This window comes from Sparus aurata, chromosome 6 (genome assembly GCF_900880675.1).
Source record: "Sparus aurata chromosome 6, fSpaAur1.1, whole genome shotgun sequence".
NCBI classification, from domain to species: Eukaryota; Metazoa; Chordata; class Actinopteri; order Spariformes; family Sparidae; genus Sparus; species Sparus aurata.
Genome location: NC_044192.1, coordinates 8,235,500 through 8,248,506, shown reverse-complemented (window position 1 = coordinate 8,248,506; position 13,007 = coordinate 8,235,500). Strand labels below are relative to the sequence as shown.

Below are 13,007 nucleotides of genomic sequence, written 5' to 3'. Positions count from 1 at the left end.
GCATCTGGTATTATTAATGTTTGATTTGTATTACCACTGGCTTTTTTATTTTCTCAAGGTCTGGATCAGGCCCGAGCCACACAATATAGATGGAATATAGAAATGAGGATGTATTCACAAAGACACAAAAAAATTTAACCTCTGGGTTTTGATAAGATGAGGACTGAAATGTCATCAAATGGCAGCAAAAACAAACAGGATCTTGTTGGTGAAACGCTGCCCTCGTTTTTTGCATGAATTATTATGATTATTTCAACTCCTTATCAGATTTTAAAACGCTTATGTTTTTTTGTGAATCTGCCTGCCTTCGGTTTGCATTTGGGTCATGTTTTTGTACATTTGATAGTTAGGGTTTTTTTCTTTTTTTTTTTTCTGAGTGCACCTGTGTTTCATGTGTTTGCCAACTCTTGTGTATTTAAGACTTTGTGTTTTTCCTTTACTCTGGTTTGTGTCTTGCTCCTGCGTGTCACACCTGTTCCCCGGTTCTGTGTTGCTGCCTGTCTCCCTCATTTGAACTGTTTTTTTTTTTTTGTTTTTTTTTTTTACTTCTTGCACTTGTGGATTTCTGTTTGTTGCCAGAGTTTTGATTACCTGCTTTTATGGACGTTTCATTTCTGTCCGTTTGTTAATTGCAGTTTGGATTTTTTTGTGCTGTGGCATACAGCTCATCATTAAAGCTCACTTTTTGTTCTCTCACCTGTCTGCCTGAGTGTTTCCCCTTTGGGTCCTCTTTTGTAAATACTGACATTTCCATTTGCTTTGTTTAGGATCTAGTTATATTCTGAGACACAAGCTGTTATAAATGACACCAAGGTGAGGCTGCCTTTGAACCAACAATAGCGCTGCGTTAAAACATCGCCTCACTCAGTTTAGAGAAACAGCTGTAACAGAGCCTCTGGTAATAAAATAATGGGATAAAGAGCTTCTCAGTAGATAAATTTTTTTATGTGAATTTGGTATTTGCACGATTCTGTGCAGCTTGTTTGCTTTGATTTGCCATTTGGTAAGTCTTCAAAGTCAAGGATGTATCACTCAATCTGAACCGCCTGGTAATTGATCTTCTAAACGGAAGCGTTAGTCTTGTTTTTCTGGCTAATCCCAGCAGCTAATTAAATGCAGCCTTTTTCTCCAATTTCTTTTTCAAGTTGCATAATATCAGTGAAATCATGATTATGTTTGTTACCTGAGGAAATCAATCATCATCATCATCACAAGTTGGTTGTCACCAGGTTGTATCCCTTTCTTGTGGACATTTATTAACCATTCTCGACTCCTCCAGGTCACGGAGATCCCACAATATGGCTGTAAAGGAGACCCATCATTTTGCTGGTTTTGCTTTTTTTATACACAACCAGGAACTCCGGTACGTTTCTGCCCCAGTGTGCAATTCAAGATGCTGTTGCCGTGATGTCTCGATCACACTGAGGCTTGTTCCTACAGGTGCAGTTGCTTTAACGTGTTGGTGAAGCATGTTTAGGGCTAGCAGTGGTGTGCACCTGTGGAAGGAGGATTGCGTACACAATTGATTGACCCTGCGCCTTGCACTGAAAAATTAAAAAATTCTTCAAGTTACAAAAACTGCTAGACAAACTCGACACACAGCTAAGAGAGCAGTGTATACTATGTGTGATATATAAAAGGGAAACAAGTGTTTTGATGGCAGCTCAAACAGCCTGCCTAACAGAGTGTGTCCTATGGGAAATATTTAATAAGTGAATGCAGACACACTGATATCAGGTACCGAGCTCTTTTTTCTGTTCAGTGGAGTGTGTCCAGTGACTGAGGCCAATAATTGAGGAATGTGGATGCTATTAATTTTTAATGACAAGTAAAAGTTGGAGGACAGGAGACGGGTCGAACTAAGAAATTAAAATAGAGATGTGGCAAAGTTTAGACCAGCCCATTTCTTTCTTTTTTTCTTTTTTTTTTTACGAAAACATTAATTCAGCTTTTTTATTACCTCGGCTGGCAGCTTAAAGGTGAAATAATGATGTTCCCCACTCCATTCAATGTTTAAACGTTCTAAAGGTGAAATAAAGGCGCAACAGGCTGTGTAAAAGTGGCATTTGAGTCTTGTTGTACCGGGGTGTTAAAGTTATATTCAGCATGAATTACAGCGTATTGCACCCCTAGTGTTTATGTTTGGAGGTCTGAACATGGCTCACACAGCACTGCACCTGAAGACAGGCACTGTTGGATAAACTAAATTATCATTGTCCTCACAATTAACTGGTAATAGTCAACTGTTTTGCTTTTACTTATTCTGAAGTAAATACTGATTGCACGGAATCATGGCTAGAGAAAAATGACACCATTCACGTAGAGACTGGTTCCCACAAGGTCTCCTTTTTCACTATGATATTTGATGGTTGAATGCACAAGCGAGGTACATCTGCCATTAAGAAGCGAAGTCTTGCCCCTTCCTTTGTGCTGCAGCAGTGGACTTTATTTCAGAAATTAGTCACTGGTCAGAGACATAGTAGTTTTCCAATCCTGTTTTAAGTGTGCCATGAATTACACATATGTTTGTAAATATCAAAGATCATTTTGCAGGTCAATTATTACAAGCCAACAAGGCCGCCATTCGACTGACTGCTTTCCAGGTCACGCCACTGGATATTTCTAAGGACGCCTGGAAACATTTCCAATCGTTCCAACGGGAAGTTGAACCATCTCTATTTGTGATCGTTTCCATCAAAACAGGTATTTTAAGGCTGGAGTATAGATCTTTTACAAACAAATAAAAGTTGTTTATATTAAAGCCATTGCCAAATGAGTTCACACATATAAAACTCATGAGTGGAAGGGATTGCTTGATATGCAGTGTGAACATGAGAAATGGTTACAGAAGGAAACACCCCTAAGCCTATTCTATAAACTGGTCTGAAATTGGCCTCATGGTGTGAGAATGGTAATCAAATTACCCTGGGAGGACGGATTCAGGAGATCAAGTGATATTGTCATCTTCAAAATCCATCTTACCAGGTTTCAAGCTATGCACTTGTGGGCATATCACATTGACAGGACCAGTCAGCGTCCTATGAGGAACTAGTTGCAGCTACTGGTGTGATGGGAAAAGATGTTTTCACTCTTCTCCCAACTGACTTCAGCAAGAGTTTGATTTACCAACTGGTTCTGCTGGCAGCGCTCTCCCCCTGTTCATCTGACTGGTTGAAGTTAGCCTGTAATAGATGGTGATAGACAGATGGTTTGTTCAGTGCCAAGTTTTGTGTTTTTTAAGTGCCTGCCCTTCTCTTGACAGTTTCCACAAAGTCTTCCCAGATGGTTCTGTGTAACAAACCATCTGGCTCGTCAGGTGGGTAGTCAAAAGAAAAAGTAAAAAAAAAGGAGAAGGTGAGTAAAAAAATTACACAACATCATCATTTCCCAGATTTGTTTTAATTTAGCAAATAATAATTCCAAGTAATTGATGTGCAACAGATTTGTAATAGTGCTTATATGCCAGATGTACCATACAATGTGTGGCCAAAAGTATCTGGATATGATAGTTGAACGTGATTCCAAACCATGTTCATTAATGTGCTGCTTAGACAGTCTCCACTCCTCTGGCTTCAGTTTTTCCACCAGATGTTGGCTGCAGGGATTTGCTCCTATTTACATAGCAGCACTAGTGAGGTCCAGCTCCGATGTTTGGTGAGAAGGTCTGGATCACATTTGGCGTTCCAGTTCATCCCAAAGGTGTTGGATGGAGTTGAGGTCAGGGATCGAAGCAGGCAAGTCAAGTTCTTCCACCTCAAACTGGGAGATGCGGGAACAGGATGACGTTGTATTTTAGTATGAAGATTGAAGCCTGTCCACATACTTTTGGCCATACGATCTGTATGATAAAGCAGTGGTAGTACATGATAATGTACCACACTGGGCTATAACCTCACCTTGTGCTTCAACTCCATGAGACTCATGAGACTGAGGGAATGATCCAAAACAACTCACATCTTACAGAACATTAACACAAAACAACCACCACTAACAAGTCTCTGTCTGTCTGTCTGCAGGCACTATGATCACATCTCCCGTCTGCCAGTAAAAGTCCATCAATCATCCCGTCCGCTAGTCGTTGACTTTCCAAGCTCGTCGGCAGAAAGTCCAGTGATGTTCCACTGTGTTCTCATTGGCCCGTTCGCTCATGTGGTGAACGCGCGTGTTCCGTATTGTAAAACCCTGGAACATCAAGAGACAGGAGTCATCTTACTGCATGAATTAGCTACATGATTTGAAAAAAAAAAGGTTCAGTGCTACAAACACTTATGCCCGTGAGTGACTGGATGAGTGCTGAAGTTAAATCACTGGTCCAAGCAGTTCAGTCTCCTCATTGGCCCTTGTTAACAAAATTCATCTGTGCCAAGTTATAATGTCACCAGCGTTTCTTTACACTAAACTGTTTTCTCTCTATTCCCCACTGAGTGTTTACAGTGTCTCTGTTTTGGAAGTGAGGAGCTGTATAGCAATGTGTGCAGCCTTGTTTGGTCTATGATGTTCTTCTGGATAGAGCATAAACACTTCTGTGCACTCACAGCTCACACACCATCTGCAGAGGACCACGCCATGCTCTGTCACACAAGCATAAACAAAGCTTAAAAGCCTCCTTAAGAAGTAATTACGGACCCTTTAAACCTATCCATTAAGAAAAAGAAACAATCAGTGGGTAAACTCCTACACTCAACAAATCAATGCTGTAACTTCATCACTCAGTCACTCGTCTTTCCTTTTTGCGGTCCACTAAACTTAAGTTAAAGTATGAGGGTAAAAGGTAATTTACAACACAGGATGTTAAAGATAATGTAAAAGCCACTCACAGCTTTGGAAATGAAATCGAGCAGGTGAACACGCAGGCTGACTTCCTGCTGGTGGTCACACGGTCCAAAGGTGAAGGACACCTGGTAGTCTCTGGTGTCCATCATGTGTTTGTTCCACTTTGTGAAACTGCCTGAGATGGACTGCAGAACTGCATGGACCTAAAAACAACAAGAAAGAGTCATGTGACCACTTATCAAAAATGTATTTATGAATCTATTCTACGTTGTGTTATTTATTCAACCCACTGACCTTGGTGGTGATGGTGAGCTGTGTTATGATGACTGCAACTGGGTTAGAGTACTTTGACAGCTTCCTGGTGCTGGACAGCTCCACCACCTCCTCGTAGTTGTCCGTTGGGTAGAGCAGCAGGGGTTTGGGGTCTCCCAGGCACTGGATCAGGGGCTCAATCTGATAGAAGTCAGCCTCCTTCCTGAGCAGCTCAGTCTCCTTGAAGTCGCAAGGCAGCGTCAGCTCTGACGTCCGCAGGAAGTTGAGGATGTAGCTGACACAGCAGAAACAGAGACAGGATCAGTCCAGACCGCTGAGCTGATGATTCAGTGAAACTCTGAGCTGTCAGTGTAAGTCAGAACAGGAGTGGAGAAAGCTGCTGTACAACTCGAGGGTGAGAAGAGTTTGTTTCAGATGTTCTGACACTTGAGTTTTGTCTTTATTCTCAAAATTCGATTCACTTCTCTCTTAAGGGGCAAGGTCTTAGTTATGCTGTATTTTCACATTGTCAGCAAACCACATGAAAAACAATGAAACAACAATTTGTTAGTCCGGCTGGCTATACTTTCTGACTTCCCCGCTCTGTCTGTGGCACTGAACTCCAAGCTCTTTTTTACTGAAGATGTCAATCTTTAAAAGCAGCTCACAAATGCAGTTTCGTGTTTAAAAAAGGTTCATTAATGTCCTTAAACCGCTGATCGCTACAGTTTAGCAAAAGTTACTCAAACTGGAGAAAAAAGTATTGGGGACTATTTTAGGGACTATAGTGAGTATTGATGGCAGCAGGATGGTTTATGTGGGACTGAGCCCAAAGAAAACACAGTGTCTGTGTTCATTGTAGTAAAGGTGTGTGTCAGTGCAACAGTGTGTCTCATTGATGTGTGTTGATCATAGTTTTGGATAACAACAGAGCTCTGGCATTGAGGAATGAACTTTATCAGACTTTGATTTACAGAAAACACTTGTTTGTAGAATCAATTCCTTGTTGGTTTCGGTCTTTAAATGGGATTTGTTGACATAAAGAGAAAAATAGGTCAGAGGAAGAAGACCAGAATCTTAATTTCTACTGCAACATTCAGATGGTTGGGTCAGTATTTGGCATGAACTATATGGATCCATGGCTGCTGGTGGTGGTGTTGGGCTGTGGGCAACATTTTCTTGGCACACAATAGGCCCCTAAATACCAACTGAGCATTGCTGAAGTGCCACAGCCTAGCTCAGTACTGCTGCTGACCGTGTGCATACCCTTACGACCACAGTATAGCCATCTTCTAATGGCTACCTCCAGCAGGATAAAACACCATGTCACGCAACACAAATTATCTCAAGCTGGTTCCATACACACAACAACGAGCTCTGTGTACTCCAACAGCCACAACAGTCACCAGATCCCAACCCAGTAGTGGTACAGGGGCCGATTTGTAGCATGAATGTGCAGTAAACAAAATCTTTGGCAACTACTGTTATGCTATCATGTCAAGAGGGAGAGGAAAATCTGAGGAATGTTTCCACCTCCTTGGTGAATACATGCGACCAAAAATTCAGGCTGTTCAGAGAGTGAGGAGGGCAAGTTGACAAAAGAGACTAAACTTACATGAATACATTTTTTAAGGGTGCATTTACCACCAGCGAATCGACACTGACTGCAGAATAATTTGTGTTAATTTGCGTTACTTGCACAAATGATTATTCACCTTAAACAGCCGGATTATTGTATATTAGCCCGAACGTCTGATTAACAGCACATTGAGGGTGTGTGTGTCTGTGTGTTTGAATTCAGGACCATCTCTCACTAAACTCAGCACTCACCAGAGACTCTCATACTGACAATGGAGGTCACCTTTGCAGTTCACTGCAGCAGTCAAGGTTGATAAACCTGAGTGAAGATAAATCCACTTTTTAATCCCCCTCAAAATGAAAAGTAATCTCAGGTCTCTCTTCCCCTCAGTAAATGGCTCTGGATCAGAGCAGAATCTGAAGTTAATCCAGGTGTTTATTCCTCCAGGAGTTCCAAATCTCTCCTCCAGATCTGGACGGCTCTGAGCAGCAGCTTTGCCAATGTCAGACTTTCATCATTCTAAGCAGAACTTTAACATAACACAACTACAGTTACAATCCTTGTACAAGTAATTACTTAATGTTAACGTGCCAATGTAACGTGTACATTTTGCATGTCAGTTTGCATGTTGGCTCAAGTCAACTGACCGCTCAAAGCACTTTACAACACATGTGAGCTAACTATTACAGAGATAATCCAGTTTACTGCTGGGTAAATGTGATCTGATCAGATCGCAGCAGATTATACAATTTGAAAATAGCCGCATGGACACTTACTCAACATCTATTGCATGTCTGTCTGTTCTGGAAGAGAGATCCCTCCTCAGTTGATCGTCATGTGGTTTCTTCCATTTTTTCCCCATTCAAAGTTTTTTGTGATACTGGGTAATATGAATACATTTGACTTTACACTCACCGAAACAGTGGTCCGTCGCGGTCGATGAAGTAGTTTCCACGTGCGTCCCTGACAGTGGGGAGTTCTCCTCTGAACATGGCTCCCAGCATGGAGTCTGGGTAGCGCTGCAGCGTGGACAGAGACGTGCTGTACACACAGCCGCCCACGTTCAGAGTCACTAGCTCCCCCATCTGGACAGAGCAGAAACCACAGTCGCCGATGTGTTATGGAAAACTTACTGACTTGCAGTTTATTTAAGACAATGTATAATACTTTAATTTGATTATCTTTCCAATCGTTCCTTTTTCAGAAACAATGTACAAATAAATAAAACTGAAACTAAAAATAACTGTTAAGATGAACGGTTGTGAAAAATAAAGACGCCATGTGTCACAGTTGTCCTGATGGATTGTGATGCTGCTACACTCTCAGTCATGTGCTCTCTTTATGTTCCACTCATGAGCGGCAAAGTCAAGTGAGCCACCTAGCTATCAAATTCAGTATTACCCGTCCAGAATGACGAGACAAATCTAGTTGCTCTGTATCTCAGAAGTGAGATACCCCAAAAAGTACCAGGTACCATTTACCACTTTTGTCATCGAAGACCAACAAAGTACGGTTCCAACGAGTCATACCGTACGGTGAAAATTAGGAATTTATGACATAAAATCATTTTCAGCTATATTATACTCATCAAGTTAGGACTGAGTTGTCCACAGTGAAGATTTTGAATTGAATTTAGAAAAAAAACAAAAAAACAAAAAAACCCAGAATCAAACCAGCAACCTTCTGATTACTGGACGACCCGCTCTACCTCTTGAGCCACAGCCGAGCTACAGACACCCCACACACACAGCATGAAAGCATGTGCTATCACAATTCCAATGTCCAACATTGTTCATCTGACCAAAAAGCCGAATTGCCAGACAGTAACATTTCTGAAACAAAGCAAAGAAAAAACACACACGCACGGACACACGCACACACGCACCATGTGACCCAGGTCTCCATTCTCCATCTGCAGCTCTCGGCTGTCTGTGTCGTTTCTCTTTAGGTCAGACTGTTGAAGATCATTTCTGTGTTTTCCGCCAACACCTGCAACAAGAGGATGAACAGCTGGTGAGATGGTTGCCATGGAGATAAGCAGCCAGCTGATGCTGCATTGCCGCGGCCCAGACATCATCTGGCCGATTAGTCTCGCGTCCCTGATGTGTCCACACACTGCCAGCCAGTGAAAACCGGAGGAGGAGCTGTGGACCTCGTTTCTTGTATCTCAGAGATGAACTGAGATTGAAAACACATGGATGACCCTCTCATGACTCGCTGCGACTGATTAATGAAACTCACACAGCATTTAAAGACGCTATGATTAAATCACACACTAATCAGACTCCACTGTGGTTAAAGGGCTGTGTGTCTGTCAGTTTCAATTTAAATGTTATGTTTAATCAGCATGATGCAAATTGAGACAAAATACATTCTCAATTAACTGACTGTTTACAAAATGAATAACAAAGATGCAACAGAAGTCTTTTTTTAAGCCGCACATTCTCCTGCCTTATCAAAACCTGGCACCTTCGCTACCAACAATGCAACTTGCCTGCTGACAGTTTGCTTATAGATTTGAGTGTGCTATGCTAGAAGTGACTGATTACCTATTATGACCTCACTCAAGGCAATCTATCAGACTTTTGACAGCTTCCTCTGGAACCAAAAAGCTTTAGACATCATTTTCCCACATACTGTATTCCTATTCAACACCATCAGACTTTGATGTATAAAATCAGCGGAGTTTCTCCCCTTAAATAACCCTCAGCCGTTTTTAGACAGAACACCAAGCCGCCAATTTGCCCGTCCTTTTGGCGGTCGGTCCGCGGTTTTAGACAGAGGGCGGCAAATTGGGGGTCTGTTTTGGTCCACCGATTTTCCGCCTCGCAGGGTACACTTATTTCCGCCTCGCTTGCTATCTAAATCCGAGGCGGAAATGTGCCGACCCCTGCATGAGGTGGGCGGAGGTGTCAATGACCTGCACTGTAGTGCGACCCACAGCCGGGGGTTTTAAAACCAAGAAACAGCTGATTACAGCAGTCAGTCCATCATTTCATCCGCGGACATTAAGATGAACAACTGGACAGCCGCTGAGATCCAGGAGATGCTAGCGTCTCCTCGGTCTCTGTAGCTGTTTGGTTGTGTCTGCTTGATGTTGTGTCGGCAAGCAAAGGACGGTCGCTACTTTCAAATTAAAAGCCCCCCGCCAAGAACACAGTTCTAAACTCCAATGGGGTGCAATGTAAAGCTCTTATTTAGAAGACAAATTCTATGTCACCGTTGACAGCCCAACTTCGCGCTTCACGTCACGTCACATGTTTACGCCTACCTCAGAGGCGGCTTTTGGAAAAGGAGGAATATTAAGCCTCGGTTTTAGAAAGACAGGCTGGCACATTGCCGTCCTTACCTTGGAGCAAATGTGCCACCTTTTCTATCTAAAAAGAGTAATAAAACTAGTTGCCTCGCATTGGCTGTTTTCTTTATCTTGGAAGCTTCTATGATCGTTATTCTTTACACTAACAACCCACAGAGAAATAAATTACCACACTACTCTGCATTTCCTCTCAGCTCTACTGAGCTTCATAGCCTCTTTCATCTCTTTGTTTAGGTTTTCTGGCCCACAACTTTACTGTTTCGAGTCATGCTCACTGATCTCATCAAAGGTGTTTCCAGCAGCAGGCAGCTGTCTTCATTAAATGAGCGCTGATATACCTCCTGTGCACTTCCTGCACACCAAACTGCAGACAGACATGTCAAAACAAAATAGAAGAGAATCATGGTGGATTTAAAGGTATACTATGCAGGACATTCCTAAAACAACAGGGAACAGACTTATACAATCAATCTGGAGCCCTGTCCTCTGCCTGTAATTTCTCAGTATTTTGCTGGCGTTTCTTTAGGACGTTTTCGGGCATCAACCGTTGGGCAGTGATGTGTAGCCCCCAGCAAATAACAGCACAAGATTGGGACCAGGGTGGTGAATTTGATTATCCCACTAGCCACAGTGGTAGGTTAGCAATTTGGACAAAAGATTCTAAAACAGAGGGCATTCAATTGAGTTTTACAACTGACCTGTCGGGGGCAGCAATACGCCTGTGCTGCTGATAGTCTGTAGCAAACGCCATTATCAGTAGAAGACGAAGTAGAAGAAGAAAGCCGGTGAGCACGGAAAGCGCAGTGGAGAGGTACGTGGTCGGCTAGTTTTTGATTAGAGCGGCCAGTCTCAGTACGTCTTCTCGTACTGAGACAGAACAAGTAAGGAGTTGCCATGAAGGGAAATGAGCGAGAAAGTCAGACTACTTGGTAAGTTTTGGAAATATGTCTCAGCACAGCATAGCTCTGATCGGTCCCAGCTCAATTCAGGGAATGATCATTCTGAAAGTTGTTTGCTTATCCTTTCACTGACAGACCTGATGAAAAATGAATTCCACCTTTTTTTAACAAGGCGGCAATATGAGGTTGTTATTTCAGCGTACTTTTGATCCATTTATTGCAGTCAGATCACAGCGAAATTGCTTTTTTATACTTAGACCAATGTGGTAAAACAGATTAATTCCATCTACGTCCATTTTCTTTTCACAGTCACTATTCACTGATTTTAACACACCTATTAGGAAGCTGCTACTCACTGGAGACAGGTGGACAGGTGCTCAAAATGTAGGTTTGAATAAGTAAGTAAGAATTTTAAATAGCAATTTTTCATGTCATTGATTTTTTTTTTTTTTTACCACGACAAATGGTACACATCATTCACAAAATGATGATGGGTTAGCTGACTGTTGAACTTTTGAACCCCAAAGTCGTCTCTGTGATAACAGTCGGGCTGCAATCTGACGGATGCACAAAGGCTGTATATTCACACTGTTGTGTCTGAGGACATTCTTTTCTGTCTGGTCTGGTTTGTTGCAGGTGTGCCACATGCTCCACAGGTTTAAAATCCCCTCCTCCACCTAGCAACATCCCCTATCCCTCTGCAGGAGTCTGTGTTGTTTGTTTTCTTTAGAATTACTGAATAACCTTGAGTTTTCCAATTTGGTTTCTCCCTTTTTGTTGCTTCTCTTGAGCCAGTTGTCGTTAACAAAATGTAAGTGAGCTATTAAGGCTGACGTGAGAAATTCAGAATAATGGATGCTTGCAGAATACTAACTCATCCATGCAAGAGCTGAAATTATCATTTGATTAGTCGTTAGAATATTAATGACCTGCAACAATTTTTAGAATGATAACAGGCACCAATTAAGCACAAATGCTAAAATTTCACTGTTTCCTGCTTCACCAATTTTTTAATTCATGTTACAATTAATTGAAAATCTTTGTTTTTCGACTGTTTGTTGCATATTAGAAGATTTCACTTAAATTTTTTCACATGTAAAAAAATATATTTTATAGGCTTAAGAACTTAATACAAAAATAACCATTACATTATTGGATAGTGAGAATATTTGCAGCCCCAATCAGTAACAGAGCAGAAGGAGCTGATCAACTAATCGATTAGCTGATAGGCCAAACAACCATTAGTTCAAGATTCTCAGTCACGGAGCTTTTCTGTGTTTATAGCACTTTAAACAGTATTACTTTAATCAATTAAAAAATAGGGATATTGTGTTTAACTTGATTGTGTATTCTGTGACAAATCTGATTTTTTATTTGGTGTTTTGTGAATATTTTTGGTCCCCAAAAATAATACAACACGTTTAATTTCATCATATATTCACCCATATCCTAAACTCATTTTGAGTAGTGTAATCTGGGGCTTAGAATTCTGTTATTTTTCATAATTCTATTTAAATGTCTCCATGTTCAGACAACAAAAACAACTGCACCACTTTCCAGTACAACAGCAGGCACTGAGGCACCAGTTTGTAATAGAGTCCACAGCAGAAAAATACAAACCCTGAGAGACAATGTGTTCTATCAGCTGTTGTAGTTTGGTGGTGCTGAACTGTTCTGCGTCACACTGTTAAAAAATAACTCTAGTTTTTCCAGATAATCTCTGAACATGAGAGTGTTGTGTGTGATGGTTAGTCATCACTGCTGCATCTGTTCGTCTGAATTAAGCTAATCACAGCGTCACTGCGGTTAACGGCTAGTTAGCATAAAGCGAACGTTATGCAAATAATAGACGTCACAACGTCAATTTCACAGATTTAATAATACTATTTTTAAAAAGTCTGTTTGGTCTTACCTACAACATCTCCATCACTGCTGACTGCTGCTTTAACACCACACACAGCTGGAAGAAGAAGCCTCTAGCTAAAACGTCCATTTACCTCCATCAGTTACACCGTCACTACCACAGTGAGGAGACTTCCGGTGATACCTGTCAAAATAAGACCTCATAAAATGAAAGTACTTATGAAAATGAGAATAATACAATCAAATATGTTATAGCGTTTATACTTAAAGAATGCCATTAAAGTCAATATCAAATGAATAAATTAGTGTATGGAATACATATACA

At 41.4% G+C, this 13,007-nt stretch overlaps 1 protein-coding gene across 3 annotated transcripts; it reads right to left on the bottom strand.

Moving 5' to 3' along the window:
* Positions 1–3,379: 3,379 nt before the first annotated feature.
* On the bottom strand, positions 3,380–12,869 carry kctd6a (potassium channel tetramerization domain containing 6a). Of its 3 annotated transcripts, XR_003984482.1 has the most exons (7): positions 12,732–12,869; positions 8,490–8,593; positions 7,520–7,689; positions 5,068–5,320; positions 4,818–4,976; positions 3,897–4,182; positions 3,380–3,759 (listed from the first exon to the last, which is right to left on the bottom strand). XR_003984482.1 is itself a non-coding variant. In XM_030421471.1 (6 exons), exons 2-6 carry the CDS (start codon positions 8,514–8,516, stop codon positions 4,072–4,074), a joined length of 720 nt encoding a protein of 239 aa, XP_030277331.1. In that variant the 5' UTR covers positions 8,517–8,593; positions 12,732–12,869; the 3' UTR covers positions 3,380–4,071. The 3 variants fall into 3 exon arrangements, 2 of the variants coding, with proteins under 2 accessions (XP_030277331.1, XP_030277332.1); XM_030421471.1 differs by having other exon boundaries at positions 3,380–4,182; XM_030421472.1 differs by lacking the exon at positions 8,490–8,593 and having other exon boundaries at positions 3,702–4,182.
* Between the last annotated feature and the right edge of the window lie 138 nt (positions 12,870–13,007).

Bases quoted from the DNA above. Each gene is read 5' to 3' on its own strand.
- kctd6a (XM_030421471.1), bottom strand. From the start codon at position 8,516: ATGGAGAATGGAGACCTGGGTCACATG. The intron at 4,977-5,067 runs GTCAGTGGGTTG...TGTTGTTTTTAG, and splicing joins AGCTCACCATCACCACCAAG to GTCCATGCAGTTCTGCAGTC. The intron at 4,183-4,817 runs GTGAGTGGCTTT...TTGATGTTCCAG, and splicing joins TCGATTTCATTTCCAAAGCT to GGTTTTACAATACGGAACAC.